At 42.0% G+C, this 20,904-nt stretch overlaps 1 protein-coding gene across 5 annotated transcripts; it reads left to right on the forward strand.

Moving 5' to 3' along the window:
• Nucleotides 1–52: 52 nt before the first annotated feature.
• SETDB2 (SET domain bifurcated histone lysine methyltransferase 2) lies at nucleotides 53–20,142 on the forward strand. Of its 5 annotated transcripts, none has more exons than XM_072134550.1 (14): nucleotides 54–246; nucleotides 2,953–3,041; nucleotides 4,836–4,961; nucleotides 6,304–6,369; nucleotides 6,605–6,683; nucleotides 7,366–7,920; nucleotides 8,529–8,648; nucleotides 9,997–10,166; nucleotides 10,610–10,808; nucleotides 11,676–11,784; nucleotides 12,697–12,772; nucleotides 14,394–14,608; nucleotides 15,988–16,071; nucleotides 19,890–20,142. In XM_072134550.1, exons 2-13 carry the CDS (start codon nucleotides 2,960–2,962, stop codon nucleotides 16,036–16,038), a joined length of 1,848 nt encoding a protein of 615 aa, XP_071990651.1. In that variant the 5' UTR covers nucleotides 54–246; nucleotides 2,953–2,959; the 3' UTR covers nucleotides 16,039–16,071; nucleotides 19,890–20,142. The 5 variants fall into 5 exon arrangements, with proteins under 5 accessions (XP_071990652.1, XP_071990650.1, XP_071990651.1 ...); XM_072134547.1 differs by having other exon boundaries at nucleotides 55–246; nucleotides 15,983–16,071; XM_072134548.1 differs by having other exon boundaries at nucleotides 55–246; nucleotides 2,956–3,041; nucleotides 15,983–16,071.
• Nucleotides 20,143–20,904: the final 762 nt, after the last annotated feature.

The following is a 20,904-nucleotide window of genomic DNA, read 5'->3' on the forward strand; positions in this document are numbered from 1 at the left end:
TGCGTTTGTAAACACTGAGAGCGGACAAAAACTTTATTGACATGTGCGTTCATTACGCGGGAGGCGTTCTGGGTCACGTGACCGCCATCTAGCGTCTGTTCCGGGTATAGTAGCCACACACAAGATGGCGGCGCGCTAGTCCTTGTAAGCACTCTAGTGGGACAGCTCTGGTCTGGTCTGGCAGGAGTTATGTGCTCAGCTCTGTCTGGATCGGTATTGATGCGGATCTGCTCCACATGCGTCATTGTAAGTTCACGCTGAGGGCGATTCAGACTGTGACAGTTGTTTAATATAGTGGCATCACTAACTAGAAGGGTTTCAGCAATTATTAAAGGGGCTGGTCACTCATTACATGTCTTCTGGAGAAAGAGGGACAAAAAGTGCAGCACGCCCCTAGTATCCCCACACAGCTTAACCCTTGCAGGACCCTTTTCTGTTTTTAAGTTATTATTTTTACTCCCCTCATTCCAAAAGCAATAACTCTTTTATTTTTATAATATTTAAATTCCTTGCAATGTACTGGAAAGCTGGAAAACCATTCCAAGTGTGGTTAGCTAAAAAAAAATGCATTTCCAGTAAGACTTTTATTGTTTTGGTCGGTGTGATCACAGGGATTCCAAATTTTTGTAGGGTTTATTGTGTTTTATTTGATTCAAGAAAATCTTTGTACAACAGAAAATTACATTTTGCCAAGGCCAATTTTGTTGAGGCCAATAACTTTAATTCTTCAGTGTATGGACCTATTTAAGGTGTAATTTTTTTGTGGGATTTGCATCAATATGATCGTGATGTGAACTTTGCCTCTGCTTAGGCCCTATTCACACTTGCGTTTTTCATGCATGTATTCTGCGCGTGTATTTGACACTCAGAACTTGCATTACAGACTTGCATTTTTTTTAACGCACGTTTAAATCTCGACATGCTCTACTTTTGCAAGTCACACACGTGAAAAAACGCACCATACAAGACTATGGAGACGCATCAGTAACGCATTGCACTCTGAGACACATACAAGTGCGATAAGTTTTTCACTGATCAATTGCCATAGAAAAGATAGAGCTCAGTCCTTTTCACGCACGTTATCTGCGCAGAAAAACACATAGAAATTGACAAAAAACACGCACATGAAAAACGATGAACTTTGACTGACAAGTGATTGAACTCTGATAAAAAATGTCAGCTTTTCACTGACCAAACCCTGATCGCACGCTGATCAGACTCTGACGTGATCTGCAACGCAAGTGTGAAAGGGGCCTTAGTGAGCTGGATCATTAGGCTCCTCACACTAAGAAGAGCTGGCTTTTCTGGCTCCTGAACGGCTTGGTACGTATCTGGTGTTTTCTGGATAACAGATGGGAGGAGGACACAGGATGGGTCAGTTAAGAGAGTGGAAACTTCATTCAGTTAGTGAGTGTGATAGACTTGCCTAATGAGATGGGTTTTAAGAGCACGTTTGAAACATTGGAGGTCGGGTATTAGTCCGATAGACTGGGGAAGGGCATTCCAGAGAATTTGAGCAGCTCGGGAGAAGTCCTGGAGACATGCATGAGAGGTGCAAATTAAGGTAGAGATAAATCTAACATAAATCTCGGTGTTATAGTCATCTCACAAAACCAGTTGAATAACAAAAGTGTTTTATTCTGCTAAAAATAAGCTGCAATTTTGGTGCAGTGACCAAAAAATAAAAAAAAGTAATTGGCACGTAGCAAAAAAAAAATGTATTTAGTTTTTAAAAATAAAAAATTTTGTCCAAATGTCATAAAACATTTAACCTATATGTTATACATATTTCGTATCACCATAATCCTAGTAACATATAGAAGAAATGTTAATTTAATGTGGATAGTGAATGGTGTAGCATTCAAAACACAAAAAATAGGCCAGAATTGGAGGATTTTTTTTCCATCTTCGCACAAAAAAAATCACAGAATTCATACTGCTGTATGACTAAATACGTTGACTCATATGGCAATAAGGGCTGTATGAAAAGGGGCTCACAGCTTTAGCAGCAAAAGAGTTGACACCTGCTGATAATTGCCTATTCTGGCACAGATCTCAGCAGGTACATGGTCATAGCCATCATTAGAATATGTATATTGCAGTCTGCCGGAGACAAAAGCAGTATATTGTAGATATAGTTTTATTGCAGTATATGATGATTGCAGTGATCAGACCCCCTAGGGTTAAAGTTCCCTTGGGAGGCTGAAATAATAGTAAAAAATATTAAAAAGTTTTAAAAATATAAATACATATAGAACACATATAAAATATAAGTATCCTAGGTGTCCCAAAATGTATGATTTGTCAAAATATAAAAAACGATTATTGCCAGAGTTGAACCCTGTAACGGAAAGTAGCGCTCAAATGTCTAAATCGACACGTTTTCGCCATTTTGCAATACCAAAAAACTGTGATCAAATGGTCCTTCATTATCAATGGTATTAATGACACAGTCAGCTCGTCCCGCAAAAAAATGACACCTTACACAGCTCCGTGCACTGAACTAAGAAAAAGTTACTGCCGTCAGAATATGGCGAAACGAGGAATTGTTTGGGGACATTTTGTATCTCCGTGATCATATGGACTCAATGAATAAAGGGAAGGTATTGTTTGGATGGCACAGGAAAAGATGTAAAAACAAAAGGCATAGGAATGTGGCACCACATAATAAAAAATAGTATAAAAAATGGCGCCTCTAAAAAGTACGCTCTGTGCCCCGGATAATAAGCCCTCATATATATCTGTAGGTGGGAAATGGAAAAAAAAAATATGGCTTTTTGGAAAGAGGGGAGAAAAAAACACTAACGCAAAATTGGAAAAGGGCTCTGTAAGGAAAGGGTTAAGGTGAAAAATAGTCTTGGCGTCATTTGGTTAAGGAACTCTCCCTACTGTCATCACCTCCATGCTATGTAATTGTACGTTTATGATCATTTGCTCTCATATTCGTTTTAGCAGAGCAATGAAACGGAGAGAAAAATATGCAGACGTAACCGATCCATCTACCATTTCTACAATCCAGAAAATCGCAAACGTTTCCATTCGTAAGTGTGCTGTCTATTTTTATTGTGTATTTTTATAGTTGTGTCACAGGACACAGAGCAGAGCGGTGCATGGAGGAGAGAAGAAGCTGCAGTGTGGTGCAGGGAGAAGAGGAGCCAGGAAAGGGGAAGATTTATTTATTTTTATTCCTGATCTGGTGGTCTCCGGAAGTATTGATTGATTTGGGGGTCTTCAGTAGTATTAGATTTGTGCTCTGGGGGTCTCCAGTAGTATTAGATTTGTGCTCTGGGGGTCTCCAGTAGTATTAGATTTGTGCTCTAGGGTTCTGCAGTATTGTCTTCTATTGGGTAGTATTGTCTGCTCTAGGGGTCTCCAATATTGATAGTCTGTTATGGACTCTCCATTATTTGTCAGCTCTGGGGGTCCCCAGTATTAGTAATATTATGCTCTGGGTTCTCCACTATTGTCTGCTCTGAATGCAGTATTTGGTATCTGGAGTGGTATTCATTCCTGTGCTGTGGCATTTATAATTTCTGGGTGGCATTTTGTGCTGTACTGTGGTTGTTGGTGTATGTAGGGTGCTGGTTACTGATGCGGCCCCTTAAAATAGAGCAGTATGATAATATGCTCAGGAATACAACAGAGATGTAAAAGAAGTTTTTTTTGTAGAGTCGGAGTCAACCCGTTTTAACACAACTCCACTTAAATTCTCTCCGACTCCACAGCTCTGGTTACTGTGCTAAAAGATTTTTCATGGAAATTGCCTTGATCTGCATCCTGTCAATTTTCTGCTCTAATTCTGTTGGTGTGGTGACAAATACAGCTATCACAGAAAAAAGGTGTGGTGGCCATTTTTACATCTAAAAAATGGTTGTTTGTGTGTGTGTCCTTGGGTCCACCAAAATGGGCACTGACTCAAACGCCACAGCTTTCCTGGACACACTAGCTGTTCTAAGATAAGTGCAGTCATTCTTTCCCAGTGCCTTCACTACTACAGAATTTCACTACTGAGCATGTACAAAAAGTGTACTACACATTAATCTCAACTGAAAGCCTAGAAGAGGAGTGCACAAGCAGCAGCAGCAGTGGCCCACATGCTGCTGACAGTAAGAGTCCAATGAGCTCTTCCATAACTGATGGAAACTTTCATTGGTGCAGGAGGCTGGGTAGCGGTGAGTGCAGCTGCGAAGTCCTTACTACATCCAGGTCCTCTCCTTCTGCTCTGTGTCCTGACTCCTGACACTGGTTGTTTGTGTTCTGGGGGTATCCGGTATTATATGTCTGGTCTGGGGGCTCTGAATGCAGTATTTGGTTGCTGGAGTGGTATGTATTTCTGCACTGTGGTATTTATAATGTCTGGGTGGCATTTTGTACTACACTGTGGGTGCTGCTAGGATGCAGCTAGGGTGCTGGTTAATGGTGCCCCCTTAATGTTGCACAGTATGGCAAGACGGCCCTCAGACCAATAAAGGTTGTTCACCCCTGGCCTAAAACCTCAGATCAGGAATAGAACAGACATATAAAGGATATTTCATCATTTTCCAAAATATTGATCAAATCTTTTATAACTTGGCTGGACACCATGTAAATCAATAACGGCTAAAGACCACCATAACTGGAACAGTTTCTTCTATGAGAAACTACTTTTTTCTGGAGATATCCTCTGTAGTGTGTTTTACCTTGCTTTGTGTTTGTTGTATATTTTTGTCTGCTCAGCAAAAAATTGCAATCTTTGATAAGTGCATTCCCAGTGGATGTCATTCAGTGAGAAATGTGGTAGAAAATACAGACGGGCTGGATGCATTGATTCATGGAAATGTTGTTTTCTTTTGCAGGTGAAGCAAAAACATTCTGGCAGAATCGGCGCAAAGAAGGAAATGTAGACATTGTATTTAAGGAGGTTCTGAGCAAGCTGCAACTTCTTTGCCAGAAGATCAAAGATGGCTCTGCAACAGACCAAGGTTGTGCTGAATGTTCTACTTGTATCTAACACATAGCAAAAAGTAGATAAGGCAGATCAGAGATGAGATCCATGAGATGGATATAAAACACAATGGCACTTTCAGCACTGCTCCCTCACCTAATCAATAAAACAGACCTTATCTTGTCTGTAGCGTGTAGAGTAAGTCTCTGCACACTGCCGCTTGTTGCAAGGAAGTTCTTGTGTCTGAGCTGGTCTTGTAATGCATGGGGGGGCAGGAGGCAGACATGAGAAGCTATTCATGAGAAGAATCCGACCATAGTCAGAAGATATATGGTCATATCCAGTGACAACCAAAATTGTAAACACCAGGACAGATAGAGGTTGGAATTATATCTGCAAAATGATGTCTTTTTGTTAATAGCAATGAATTAGAGAATGTTATTTTTTTTATCCTGAGTTTTTTTTAAAGGGAACCTGTCATCAGCAATTGGCCTAATAAACCTCTGCAACAATATTGTCAAGCAGCGTAACACCTAATAGTTTGTGGCGGTGTGGTGGCATCATCCAGAAAATCTACTTTGAAGTGAGATGTAAATTGATTGCATAAAAGTCATGGAGACAGAGATTATAACGCTGTCGAGGTGGGGAGCTCTGAACGCCTCCTCCTTGGTGATTGACATCATACATTGGACTTCAGGAGATCTGGTTAGTGATGTCTCTAGATGATAACCATTAATTACAGTGAAGGGGCTTTCTGAGGAAGAGAGAGCTTGACTTTAGTGTTGAAATCTCCACTTCCTTGACTTCATACAACCAGTTCACATCTCACTTCAAAGTTGATTTTCTGGATGATGCCATCAGTCATGAAAGAAGCACAATCTGGAAGGGTTCAGCTACTTGGCAACATACTGGTAGTGGTTTATGAGGACAATTTCTGCACACGTGTTCCCTTTAAGAATCTTGTCTTCTTGGGAATACCCCTTTTTACCATTATCATGAGACATGGGGGTCTGGAACCTTGCAAGATGGCCAGCCAGCTCTTTAGGAAGCAGTAGATGATGCCTGAGGTACACGGCTCCATCTGTTGCATAGTGGCTGTTCATGGGTACTACAGCTCCGTTAGCTGTAGTCAGTGTGCACGGGGGAGGGGGTACAATGGACAGAGCTATATACTTCTGACTCCATCTATTGAGTAGCAGATGCTGCTGACTGCTCTACAAAGATCTGATTATAAAAACTTTCAGAAGAGTAACCTACTCAATGATGGCAGTCTGTACTACAGCCTATGTGAATTTAGCACTGACTTTGAAAAAAAATGTAGTTTTTCTTGGTATCTTTCGCTTAAATATATGTCTGTATTTTCATTTTGCTTCATTTAGACCACATGAGAGGCCTGATGTTAGTAAATCTGTCAGACTTGGAGGATTTTGAAACCTGCCAGAGAGGTAAGTGTTCTATTAGGTATTTTGGCCAACTAAGACCATCGGAAAGCCTACTTCCCATGGTTTTAGGCGACCCCTGTGAAATGGTCATTCGATACCCCCAAAGGGGTGCAATATAGGTTTGGAGTATGTAGGGTGACTGTTATGTTTTAGAACTTGGTTAGAATAATTGTGCAGGCAGCTCAGTTGATTGTTTGTTTAAATATCTTTTTCTTTTTGCATTTTTTTTTCTGCACAGATGAGAGTTTTGTGGAAGACCAGGATGCTGCTCCAATAAAACCAGAAGAGCTTTTACCAATTGCCACCAGCGCTGACATGTATGTATAGTTATGAACCGGCCCTGGTATTAAATAACAGGACTAATGTGAGTGAGGGCTCTGATTGAAGCACCAGACGAAAGTGTACGTTATTTAATATTTCAATTTCTAAGGATGAGTCCAGTACAACAGAAGGCTTGCAGAGTTCTTCATCTTAGCATATAAGCCCCTGGGGGAGATTTATCACTGCTTCTACGCCAGTTTTCTGGCATAGAAGCAGTGAATTAATGGAAAATTGTTGTGCAGTTCAAGAATTTGCGATTAAAACGGTTAATACCGCGTGTGGATGGGGAGCAGTCTTGCTCGCCAGCTGCGCTGGCCCCCCTAAGCCTCTTCAAGTATCCAACGTGACATAGGGCGGCCTGGCCGCTATATTCCGTCTGTTGTCATATGGCCATGAAACATGACAATGTGTATAGAGTCTTATGCATAGTATGGTAATAGGTTGTTGAGTGTCTCTTAGGCTACAAGTACACGACTGGTGGCAGTTTGTGGCCCACTTCGGCCGGGTGTAAATGGGAGAGGAATTGGACCTGCTCTTTAATATGCGGCTCAGCCACGGTGCAGTGGGACCCTGCATAAAACAAGTCAATGGCGTCCGTGAGCTGGCTGCCATTTACGGACATGTGGATGGGGCCTTAGACTTATTGCAGAATTTAAAGTGATTCTTTGTCCTACACAGAGAGGAACCATTAACCAATTTGGAACCAGAGTCCAGGGACAAGTCTCTCCCTACAGTGACAAGTGTCGTTTATGAGGATCACCGCTGTGGGCAGATGTGCCTCTCTGATGTGAATCGACACTTTAGTAGAAAACAAAATCCACTCAAATTTCCAATTATTTGTCACTTCCAGAGACGACATGCAAAGCCCAGTCTAATCTCAAGGCACCTGGATGTCATTTACAAAGCCCCCTGTGGGAAGAATCTCCGGGACTATGATGATGTCTGTTCTTACCTCTTTAAGACTAAATGTCGCTTTTTATTTTTAGACCATTTTTCTTTTGATACTTACCTCCAGCTAGATAGAAACCTTGTCAAGAACAAGATAATCGTTCAGGAGGCTGATATAAGTGGAGATGCGGAGTCTGTACCTGTCCCATTCTGCAATGAGATTGATAACACCCGACCAGCTCCTTTTACATACAGGAAGTCTCCCTGGCCACGCGGATACTCCATCAATAACTTCACCGATCTGTTCCAGGGCAGCTGTGACTGTACTGATGGCTGTCTGGATGTGTATGTATTCACAAATGCTAACAGATTAAGCAGCTGTCAATATTACTTATCCCTATCTATGCCATATACTGAGTAGTGAGGGGGGAGGGCTGGCTTCAGGGACCCCACAGTTTACCAGCTTTTGAATGAGACTTGTTCATGTTACAATACATTTAATAAAGTGATCCTTGATAAGAAGCACTGGAACTTGTCCATTGACTATGTTTGGTATTGTAGGCCTTCTGAAAAGGGCTAAACTGCAAAACCAGATTGCTGTTTGGAGAAGTCTTCCTCCCTTCTTCACTCTGCTGTGCAAATACATTTACTTGTACTGTACATGAACCAAGTTACACGATCTTACGGTTTCCCCACTGCCCCATTTTAATACTTCACAATAGTGACTTATCCACAGGACCGATGAGGTTTGTTATGGCATTTCTTGATGGGGCCATGAAGAATAGGTCTGTAGGGCCCAGGTATTGGTCCTTCCTGACAATAGTGTCAGCCTGACAATTGGGTGCCCCACAGATAGATAACAGGTCATGTGTGCAGTAAGTTAATGTCGTGTACTGTATGTACATAAGTACAATATAATTTATATTGTGTGTAATATATTCCTCTCTGTCTAGGTCAAAATGTGCTTGTTTGCAACTTACTGCCAAAGAACTTGATAAAGATGCTAAAGGCACAAAAAGGGGCAATATCCCAGGTTATAAGCATAAGCGACTACCGAAATCTGTGCCAACTGGGTGAGTATCAAGCATATTGCCTTAACATTTATAAAATTGCATTTTATTTTGGTCTTGAAAGATCCTAACCTATTGCATGAAGGAATAGTTAGTCTATGGGGAGTTGCCCTGGAATTTCTGCCCATTATGCTTGTATTCTGGATCTTTTTATAGCAATTTCTCCCTATGCACCCTTTACCCTTAATTTCCCTTTCATTTGGAGCTGGTCTGTGAAGGCTAGCTGTTAAAATACTGCTCCTGCTTACTCCCCTTCCTTAGACCAAGGGCTGTTTTCAAAATCTGCAGAGATTTAAAGCAAGTCAGCAGGAAAGTTATTTATTTTTATTTTTCTTGCTGGTGACAGGTTCCAATAGTCTAGGCCAGTGATGGCAAACCTTTTAGAGACCGAGTGCCCAAACTACAACAAAGACCCGCTTATTTATCGCAAAGTGCCAACACAGAAATTTAATTTGTGATTTGTACTCCCTTCTCTGTCACGGTTTTCATTGATGAGGACACCAATAAAGCAGAAAATAGTCCCAGGTAGAGCCGTCACTTTAAAATAGCTCTGTGCACAGCAAGTCCTGGGCTGTCTGGGACTGCAGGAAGATACCTGGAGTCATCTCTGGTGATGGCCTGAGTGCCCACAGAAAGGGCTCTGAGTGCCACCTCTGGCACCAGTGCCATAGGTTAGCCATCACTGGTCTAGGCTATGCGGCCTGCCTCAGCATTCTGAATCATTTCATTACTTTATATAAATTTAGCTCACATGACCTGGCAGCATGTGGTGATTCCCTAGGGAGGCAGCTGGAGACTATGTGAGTCTGTGTCAGTCTACACTCCTCCAGCTCCCTCAGCCCTCCCCACTGCATGTCATGTGCATTGAGCAGGCATGGGAGGGAGGGGAATGATTAGGAGCTGAAGAAGAATGCATGAGAAGACGCACAGCTCGCAGCTGCCCCCTCTGTGGGACTTGCCAAATGCTGCTGGCAGGGAGCTGGATAATGCGAATTGAACTATTATAAAGTACCAAAATTATTCAGAATGCTGACAGACATTTTTTAAATCCGCAAAGCATAGGCTATAGGGACCTGTCACCCGATTAACATGCCATTCCTGGTGAGTGGTTCATTTCAAGGGAAGGCAATTGGGATAAGATTTGTGTAAGTGTAGGAGGCGAAATAAACTGCACATTATCCACTAGAGTTGGCTTAAATTGATTTAAAGGGAACCTGTCCCCTTTTTCTGGCTCCCCCCCCCCCCCCCCTATTTCAATGTTTTTTTTTTCTATTTATGCTTTGTCATCATTTTGAGGTTTTACTATAATACAGTGAAGAATAGTCTTTTAAAGCTGTGCACTTTAATGTAGAATATATGAATGTAACGTATCGTGTAAATGCGACCACAAGATGTGTCAAAACCGGGTTGTACAGCACGGCCTTCAGGTGCGACTCCAAGTGTTTAAAACCAAAGGAAAAGGCTGGGGGGTGCGCTGCCTGGACGATCTTGACAGAGGAACCTTTGTGTGCATCTATGCAGGCAAGTGACTTAGTTACATAGGATGAGCTTTATTATATGATTATTCTATAATGGATGACCCACCCCTTCAGCTATGCCAGCGTTCACCTAGAAGTACCCATGCCCGCTCCACGTCCCCTGGCATGGAGCTGGCGTAAGGGGGATATGCGATTCGCAAGGCACTACAATTATTTCAGACCTTCTACGCTAATTTTCTGGTGTAGAAGCCCTGATAAATGTCCCCCATTGTTCTTTTTCCATCAAGGAGATAAAAGGAGTTTTCTGAGATTTAAACATATATTGCGAGAGCTGTTTTTATCGTGTGCTGCTCCCTGGTGCACCTCACTTTGGCCATGTGGTGATGTGTACAACCTACCGCTGCTCCCCCCCCCCATACTGTATTATGCATAGAGAATATTTGGTTTCTATTAATTTAAATATTTTGTATACGGCTTCCCTTCCAGGACGAATTTTAATGAAATCTATGGATGTGACTGTGAGTGTGGGGTCTGTGGAAGCAGCACCTGCCAAGATGACCCCTTCCATCTGTCCTACCAAAATAAGATATTCTTCTCATTCAGATTCTGAGATTGCTGCTTCTCCTTCAACAATTTCAAACATTACCCCACTGCTACGAGGAAGTTCCCGGAGTGATCTAAAAAGGTGAATGTGTCATTATATGTGCCTGCTTTTAATTGAAAAAAAAAATTGACTATTTTCATTCCATTTTTACTTTTTCTGGAATAAAATGACAGCTAGGTATAATCATTTCCTTTGCTGAAGGGTTCCCTAAACATTGTCCATACAGCATTGATAGGGACAGAGTATATCGAGACATAGCTGATAGACAAAGGGGAACCTGTCAACAGATATTGACCTAATAAACCACTACCAGTAGAGGAGGCATTCAGAGTCCCCCAATTCGACTAAAGTGTTAAACTCACTTCAAAGTTGATTATCTGGATGATGCCACCAAACAGGACCATGACAGAAACAAAAACTTGGTGTTACGCTGTTTGACATTATTCTGGTTTATCATGCCAATTGCTGATGACAGGTTCCCTTTTATTTGTCCATTCTGGTCTCCTAGAGTATTATCACTGAAATTATACCAATCAATGTTATTGGATGCTCTAAAATATATATATATATATATATATATATATATATATATATATTACAGGCAGTCCCCTATTTAAGAACACCCTACATGCAGACGACCTCTGGATGTTGGTAATTTACTGTACTTTAGCCTTGGGCTACAATAAACAGCTGTAACCATTACAAAAGGTGTCTGCAATAGACCAGAAAAATTTGGCTGGGGTTACAATAATAAAATATACAGTTCCGACTTGCATACAAATTCAACTTCAGAACAAACCTACCGAACCTATCTTGTAGGTAACCCAGGAACTGTATGTGTGTAATATATATATATATATATGCCTTACCCATAAAATTGGGAATCAAATTAAGATTTGCAACATTGATTTTTGTGACTTCTTTCAAACGTCACCAATGTTTCTACAGAAAACGATTATGCAAAATGAAAGAAGGGAGACTAGATTCCGTGTGTGTTAAAAGACCTAAAACCAAGACTGCCATCCTACAGAAACGCAAGCGGCAGCTCATTGAAGAGGTAAATTTTAATCAATTGGTAAAGCCCCAGCACACAAACATCATTTTTGGTCTATGGGTTCGTACACACAGACATGGTTTCCCACAGACTCCTATTTGATGATCTGACTGTCTGAGCCACAAAACTCAGATTCTTCACCTAGGACAGTGGTGGCGAACCTATGGCACGGGTGCCAGAGGCGGCACTCTGAGCCCTTTCTGTGGGCACCCAGGCCTTCACCCCAGAATGAAGTTCACCAGACAGAACTCAAGAATCTGCCTGCAGAATCTTCCTACACTGATAGATGAATTTGCCCTTCTCCTTTTAACGGTGTTGGTGTCCTTGGGAGGCTGAAGGATTGAAAGTTGTCAATGAACAAAGAGAAATACATTACTGCTTAAATTGCTGTGCTGGCACTTTGCAATAAATAAGTGGCTTTTGTTTGAAGTTTGGGCACTCAGGCTCTAAAAGGTTCGCCATCACTGACCTAGGACCTGCCTGCTGTATGGCCAATCAATGGTTAGGTAAATGTTTAGAGCTACAGCGCCCTCTAGTGATATGAATTTTAATACAGCCGACATACGTCCCCCATAGACGGCAATGGGCGCACGGCGCCCAACTGGAGTGTGTGCGGCACTGTACCACTCCGTACCCCGTAGAAAGATAGGATATGTCTTTATTCCTGTGCAGAGGGGCGGGGGTGAGCAGCTCTCTCCTCCTCTCCTGGCACTGTGCATGTAGCCTAACAGTTTTGCAATGTTGCCTGTTACCACTCGCCCTTTTCAGTTGAAACTGGTGTTGAAAACAGAACAGACATCACATTACAATGTGATTTTTCCACCATATCATTGCTGAACTTTAGATGCTACATGTGGCCTCCAGTTATACTATGTTGTTCAGTAACACTTCATCACTACTTCTATACATCTCCAGGGGACAGTCACCATGATGCACAGTTCAGATGATGAGCTTTTCACCCCTCCTGCCTCTCCTAAGGTTCTTCTTTGTGGTGAGTGATTGTTCTGGCTGGACAATGCCGCCTTTTGTGTGTTTTAACATACTACTATCACACCTGAAGAAGTTGTACAGGTCAAATCATTTTTATTAGGTTCCGGGCATCGTTTTTAGTTAATACATTAGTGTCTCATTAAACATTATGGGAGGCTACAACAGTACCCAAAATGACTATAAATAGTACAAGGAAGAAGAAACATGGCTGCTGACATGTAAACCGCTAATCTATGCCAACAAAATTGGCTCCAGGTCTTAATAGGCCTTTGCAGTGAACTGACATGGCGGAATTAAAAATTCAGAAACCAAAACAGTTTTCTGTTTCCTAAAATATTCCCTAGTTTATCAAAAGCCCCCCCCCCCCCCCTTCATGTTTTGTTTTTTTTTTACACAAGACCCCCTCACACCCTATGGATTCATTAGATACAGGCCTCTTCACCCCCATGGATTCCTTACATACAGCCTTATGTGGGAGCCCCCCCCCCCCTGGCAGCTCTGGGCCCCAGCACTTCCCCAGGTATGCCTAGTGCTGGTTCCGGCCCTGTATGAACACCACAGATCTGAAATTTAAGACCTATAACCATGACATTGATTTTTACATGTGCCCTGCTATACTGATCAGGACTTGGGTAGACATGTTATTCTTTCAGGATGAGTTGCAGAGCGCAAAACAGAAAAGCAAAACAGAAAGTTGTGCAGGATAACAAACTGCGGTGGAGGCTGATTGAGAATAAGGGACATGTTCTTTGCAATAACATAGTAGTGACAGGAGAACAAGGTCACACCTGCATTCAGAAGGTCCAGTTCCACATTCCGTTATTAAACGGAACCTGTCACCAGGGACCTCATTTTCACTAATGACAGGTTATAGAAGCCCATTACAGCTGCAGTGCAAATATGTCTTTCTGCTTTCTCTAAGCATTTGCATTACAATATAATTGTGTGTTATAACTTACCCTGCACCCTGACAGAATCATCTGTGTAGTCCCAGGGGTTGGGCTTTGGTTTGGATGCATTTCAAAAAACAACATGTGGCTAGTCTGCAGCAGACTGCTCAGCTCTCAGCCCCCACCTTTGTGCTCATGTACAGGCATTGGTCAGGGTCATCAAAATCTGGTGACAGGTCCTCTTTAACTTGTTCTCCCCTGTGCTGTCTTTTATCTGTAATTTGTAATCCAATCTGAACTGATAAAGGTGGCCTACCAGCTGTTGTAACTCGGCCTTCTCTTCTCCATAGACATTTGTGTCATGGAGGTCCACCTGACTTCAGAATGTGAGGCAAATGCCTATTTTATAAAAGTCTCTATGTCTTTTACTCAAATATTGTACTTATACTTGGAATTTCTTTTTTTATTCATACTAACTTTTCCAAAGTTCCCATCTGTGCTGCAATGTAGTGGATATGCCATAAATGTACAACAGAAGCAGGTTCCATCTCTATAACACTCATCTTCTTTGAGAACTGAGTCCCTTAACCCCCTTCATGTTCAGTGAGTGGCTCGATTAAATTCTATAAAACTTCTAAGAATATTTTAACGGGACCCGTCATTAGAAGCTCAGTGTGGACTCCCTGCAAATTGATCTGTATTATTCTGGAGCTAACTGTCTTATCATTTTAGGTAATACTGAGGATGAAGCTGAGAGTATCGAGCTGATACATACATCTGTGAAGAAGACTTTGCAGGACAATGAAGCTGGATATGTGTCTGATGAGAGTAGCTACTCTGTCACGTGTAGTAGTAAAGAGAATTCTGACCCTCCAGATTCAAGCCAAGCAGAACACATATACTTCTTAGATTCCTCCACTGAAGGGAATATTGGTCGCTTTTTGAATGTAAGTACTAAATTAAAAAATATATATTCAGATAACATGAATACCAGTAAACCCCTCCCCTTTCCATAAGCCACGCAGCCGCACTGTACGTACTGTAAAAGAGCGTGCCCTATAGCCGTCCATTGCCTCCGCCGTGTGCATACCTCACTCGGGCAGAGCGTATACACTCACCGGCCACTTTATTAGGTACACCTGTCCAACTGCTCGTTAACACTTAATTTCTAATCAACCAATCACATGGCGGCAACTCAGTGCATTTAGGCATGTAGACATGGTCAAGACAATCTCCTGCAGTTCAAACCGAGCATCAGTATGGGGAAGAAAGGTGATTTGAGTGCCTTTGAACGTGGCATGGTTGTTGGTGCCAGAAGGGCTGGTCTGAGTATTTCAGAAACTGCTGATCTACTGGGATTTTCACGCACAACCATCTCTAGGGTTTACAGAGAATGGTCCAAAAAAGAAAAAACATCCAGTGAGCGGCAGTTCTGTGGGCGGAAATGCCTTGTTGATGCCAGAGGTCAGAGGAGAATGGGCAGACTGGTTCGAGCTGATAGAAAGGCAACAGTGACTCAAATCGCCACCCGTTACAACCAAGGTAGGCAGAAGAGCATCTCTGAACGCACAGTACGTCCAACTTTGAGGCAGATGGGCTACAGCAGCAGAAGACCACACCGGGTGCCACTCCTTTCAGCTAAGAACAGGAAACTGAGGCTACAATTTGCACAAGCTCATCGAAATTGGACAGTAGAAGATTGGAAAAACGTTGCCTGATCTGATGAGTCTCGATTTCTGCTGTGACATTCGGATGGTAGGGTCAGAATTTGGCGTCAACAACATGAAAGCATGGATCCATCCTGCCTTGTATCAACAGTTCAGGCTGCTGGTGGTGGTGTCATGGTGTGGGGAATATTTTCTTGCCACTCTTTGGGCCTCTTGGTACCAATTGAGCATCGTTGCAACGCCACAGCCTACCTGAGTATTGCTGCTGACCATGTCCATCCCTTTATGGCCACAATGTACCCAACATCTGATGGCTACTTTCAGCAGGATAATGCGCCATGTCATAAAGCTGGAATCATCTCAGACTGGTTTCTTGAACATGACAATGAGGTCACTGGACTCAAATGGCCTCCACAGTCATCATGTCAATATGGACCAAAATCTCTGAGGAATGCTTCCAGCACCTTGTTGAATCTATGCCACGAAGAATTGAGGCAGTTCTGAAGGCAAAAGGGGATCCAACCCGTTACTGGCATGGTGTACCTAATAAAGTGGCCGGTGAGTGTACATCGGGTGCTTTCCCGGCGTGTACAAAAAAACCTGGTATGAACCCAACCTCTTAGTCATGCTACAAATTTCTCTTTTCTTTTGCAGCACAGTTGTTCACCGAACCTTTTTGTACAGCATGTATTTGTGGAAACTCACTCTAAAAAATTTCCTTGGGTGGCATTTTTCACCAAAAGGTTAGTATGTTATTCCTTACCGTACTCCCTTCCAGTTGAGGTTCATAAAAACAGGAAAAAAAAACATTATCCAGACTTTCTTAAAAAATGGTCAATGATTGACACCCCTTACGCTGCAGCCTCTGCAATGTTTCTACTGCTCTGGATCCATACTGTACTACCACTAGCCTCGAGAGTTCTATTCATTCAATGGGACAATTTTTAGTATCCTTAAAGGGGTTGTCTACTTTCAGCAAATATTTGATATGGTTTGTGTAAGGAAAAGTTATGCAATTTTCCAATATACTTTCTGTATCAATTCCTCAGTTTTCTAGATCTTTGCTTGCTGTCATTCTATAGAAAGCTTCTATGGTTACTTCCCCTGGATAGAAATCTATCCCTGATCATGTGATGGACATCCAGGTGCACAAATAATTATTATAACAGAGACTAATAGGAGCTGTGTGATAATAACGGCACCTTAATCACATGACATGGACAGATTTCTATCCACATCCTCATACATCAGTAGTACAAGTGACTACAATAAACATTATAATGCATTTTATCAGAGCAAAGTGCTTCTTTCTTCTCTTACTTTGGCTCTTATCATCCTCGCCTCCCTCTTCTCAGTAGCCATCTAGGTATCAGATTATATGAAAGCTTCAATCAGGGCAGATGGGGCAGTGACTTCTTTATACACTCTGAAACAAAGTCTTTAGTAGTCCAAAGTTAGATTGCTTTTAACCCCCTAAGATGCTGCGGTAAGATAAGATTTCAGTATGTGAGAGGTTTTGTTTACTTTGTTTCAACAATCGTGCCATTGTAGCAAGAACACTTCTGGAGGCGCTGAAGTCTATAGATGCTTTAACCCCTTCCCGACATTTGACGTAATAGTACTGCATCGCGGGAGGTGCGTTCCCGCAAAATGCAGTACTATTACGTCATGCTTCTGGCACCGGCTCCTGAACGGAGCCGGCACCAGAAGCTGCAGGTGTCAGCTATATATTATAGCCGACACCCGCCTCTAACACCCGTGACCGCGGCGTGCAAGGGGCATTTCAGAAGAATCGAACCCCCCGCGGAGCTTACCGGGGGGGTCCGCTGCTCCGATCGCAGCCCGGGACTGCCGGTACCCGGGGCTGCGCGATCCTCCTTCCTGTAGCCGGGTCCGTGCCTTCTGACAGGACGCGGCTGTAACACACTGAGCATGCGCAGCATGCTCAGTGTGTTACATTACACAGTGTAATACATCTGTATTACACTGTGCAATGTGAAGAAGAGCTTGAACAAGTGATCAGTGGATCACTTGTTCAAGCTAACCTGTAAAAGTTAATAAAAATGTTAAAAACATTACATAAAATCATTTTTTAATAAAAATAATTAATTAAATAAAGTTAGAGTCCCCTAAACACAAATATTCCCTATACACATGCAATAAAGTGGAAAAAACACAAAATCGACAAAAAACCCCACATATTTGGTATCGCCGCGTCCGTAACAATCCGTACAATAACTCAGAAACATTATTGGACCCGCCCGGTGAACGCCGTAAAAACAAAACCCGAAAAACACGCCAAAAATGTACATTTTTCATAAAATCTCTACACAAAAATGTTCTAAAAAGTGATCAAAAAAAGTTATGTGCGCAAAAATGGTACCACTGAAAAGAACAACTCAACACGTAAAAAATAAGCCCTAAACTAGCTCTGTCAACCAAAAAATATTAAAGTTACGTCTCCGAAAAGATGGCGATGCAAAAACAAATGAGATTTCCTCTATTAGTTTTTATCCAGTAAAATTGTAAAAATAAATGAAAAACTATATAAATGAGGTTTCACCGTAATCGTAGTGACCTATAGAATGAAGATAATATAATATTTTTAGTGTACGACCCCCAAAAAATACGAAAAGAAAGTAAACCAAAATTGACAATTTTCTTTTCACCCATACATTCAAGAGTTAATAAAATCTCATCAATAAGCTAATGACCCACTAAAATGAAATATTTGTAAAGTGCATCTCATGTCGCAGAAAATAAGCCCTTACATGTCCAAATTGCCAAAAAAATAAAGATTGTATAGCCAATAAAAAGTGACAATGCATAATCTGCTCTGAATGGCGCAGCTTCCTTCGATGCCCTGGCGTGTGCCCATACAGCAGGTTACCACCACATATGGGGTATTATTATACACGGAAGAGATTGGGTATCAAATTTTGTGGAGCGTTTTGGTATTTTATCCACTGAGAATTGTAAATTTTTTTTGAAAAACATACCGTATATACTCGTGTATAAGCCGAGTTTTTCAGCACAAAAAATGTGCTGAAAAACTTTACTTCGGCTTATACACGAGTCAAGAAAAAAATAAAAACCGTAATACTCACCCTCCGGTGTCCCGATCTTCAGCGCAAGGTTCCCGATCCTCGGCGCGGTACCAGGCGGCGGCGGGTCCTCTTCTCTCTTCTGTCGCGGCTGATGACGTCATCAGCCGCGACACCGCGGTATCCTAGTGCGCGCCCGCCGGGAGATCACATGGACGTGATCTGCCGGCTACAGAAGAGAGAAGAGGACCCGCCGCCGCCTGGTACCGCGCCGAGGAACGGGAGCCTCGCGCTGAAGATCGGGACACCGGAGGGTGAGTATTACGTTTTTTATTTTTTTATTCGTTTGGCAGGGGGCAGGCTGTATACTCTATGGGGGCAGGCTGTATACTCTATGGGGGCAGGCTGTATACTCTATGGGGGCAGGCTGTATACTCTATGGGGGCAGGCTGTATACTACACGGAGACTGGCTGTATACTACACCCTCGGCTTATACTCGAGTCAATAGGTTTTCCCAGTTTTTGGTGGTAAAATGAGGGGTCTCGGCTTATACTCGGGTCGGCTTATACTCGAGTATATACGGTATTAATTTAGCCAAAAAAATTTTACTTTCAAAATTGCATACGATTTTGTTTTAACCCCTGTAAAACAATTAAAGGGTTAACAAACTTCATAAAAGTTGTTTCACGTACGTTGAGGGGTGTAGTTTCTATAATGGGGTAATTTATGGGGTTTACTTTTATGTAGGCCTCTCAAAGTGATTTGAAACCTGAGCAGGTCCCTCAATAGCAGGATTTTGCGTTTTTTATGAAAAGGCCTATAACATCCCACAAAAATAAGAGTATGCATAAAAAACCATGTCCACATAAATTAGACATTTTAGTGAGTGTTAGTTATTACGTTTTTTTGCGGTTATGACTATGTATGGGAAAAGTAAAACATTTTGAAGTTCAAAAATCAAAATTTTTTCCAAATTTTAACCAAATATCTGATGATAAAGCGTTCCGAAGTTATAACCACTTATAGTGACACAGGGCAGATTTGAAAAAATGGGCCGTGTCAGGAAGGTGAAAAGTGGCTTCAGCGTTAAGGGGTTAATACTGTTAGAGAGAACCTGTCACAACACATGTATCTGCTGGTTCATTCTAGAGAAATCGCATTAAGAAAAGTTAGCATCTCTATTTAACTTCTGCAGCCTAAGTCACGTGGGTGTTTCAAGCAGAGTCATGGAGTCACCATTGTGACCTTATCTAAATGTGATTTCCAAATCCGCAAATACATGTTTGTGTTGTGTATTGTGTTACCTGTAGCATGATGCCATTAACCTGATATGTGAAAAACTGCTGGTGGGTTCCCTTTAAGACTTTACTTGACAGGGATCAGCAGTAGTATAAGATTGGACTAAACATGTGTACACCAAAAGGTAAAACTTGTAAACTAGCCATTTATACATAGCTAACGTGTATAGTAATGCATATAATCTCAGAATTCATCATTCTTTTTTTTTTTTTTACAGTTTCATAAAAGCTGGAACTGAATTGACTTGGGAATACAACTATGATATTGGAAGTATCCCAGAAAAGGAGATTCCTTGTTTATGTGGACATAAAACTTGCAGAAATGTAATTGTATAGTATATTGTTAAAGTGGGTAATTCGGCTCCCAAATCCGGGGGGAGGGGGCGAGATGGACCTACTCGCTTTCAATGCGCATCCTGTTTTTAGACATGTCCCTATAAAGTAAAATTTTTAATTTACTAACCTGGAGAACTTTACCAATCTATTGGAGTCCGAGTCCATTTTATCTCTGCTCCGACATCACAGCCCTGTCTGTGTATCCTATTTTATTCTTTTTGCATAACAAGAGTAACCTCTCCCCATAGAAGAAATGGTTGTGACGACATAAGAGGCCATGCCGCTGTTGCACCAATAAACTTATTTGCATAAAATGGAAAAACAAAATTTTCTTTGAAATGACTGTTGGGAAACATGAAATTTATATCTACAAAAGTTTAAAAAAAATCTCCTAAGCCATACTTATTATACCCACGGGGGGATGATAAACCAATGGTTGCACAAAACGCCAGGGTCCTCCTTGTCCATTAAGTGCCTGTCTTCTTTGGCACCCAAAGAGTCTTGGCAATTTTCTTCTTCCTTAGAGATATGACCTGTTTCTTGCTCACAATACAAAAGTCTGTGTGACGGTGTCACAAAGGGTCACATCCGGTAGATATTTTGGACCATCAGGCTTTAAAAAATTTATTTTACATCATGTGTGCAACCTTCATAGTTTGCACACATGATGTTAAAAACATTCAGCCTGGGGGGGCGTGGCCTAGCCAAGTATGCTGTGAGACGTGCAGAGCGGAGCTCCTGCCAAGGATCCTGTCTATTATCCGCCCGCATCCCAATAATCCCGGTAATCGGCGCTCATACCGAGTGGTAACCCACCCGCCAACTCGCCTAGCCGCCTTGGACTCTCAAAATACCGAGCAAAAACAAAGGAAGCGGTAAAACTAACCGCGCGTTAGA

Source organism: Engystomops pustulosus, chromosome 2 (genome assembly GCF_040894005.1).
Source record: "Engystomops pustulosus chromosome 2, aEngPut4.maternal, whole genome shotgun sequence".
Classification (NCBI taxonomy): Eukaryota; Metazoa; Chordata; class Amphibia; order Anura; family Leptodactylidae; genus Engystomops; species Engystomops pustulosus.

Bases quoted from the DNA above. Each gene is read 5' to 3' on its own strand.
- SETDB2 (XM_072134547.1), top strand. From the start codon at position 2,960: ATGAAACGGAGAGAAAAATATGCAGACGTAACCGATCCATCTACCATT. The intron at 3,042-4,835 runs GTAAGTGTGCTG...TTTCTTTTGCAG, and splicing joins AATCGCAAACGTTTCCATTC to GTGAAGCAAAAACATTCTGG. The intron at 16,072-19,889 runs GTTAGTATGTTA...TTTTTTTTACAG, and splicing joins GTGGCATTTTTCACCAAAAG to TTTCATAAAAGCTGGAACTG.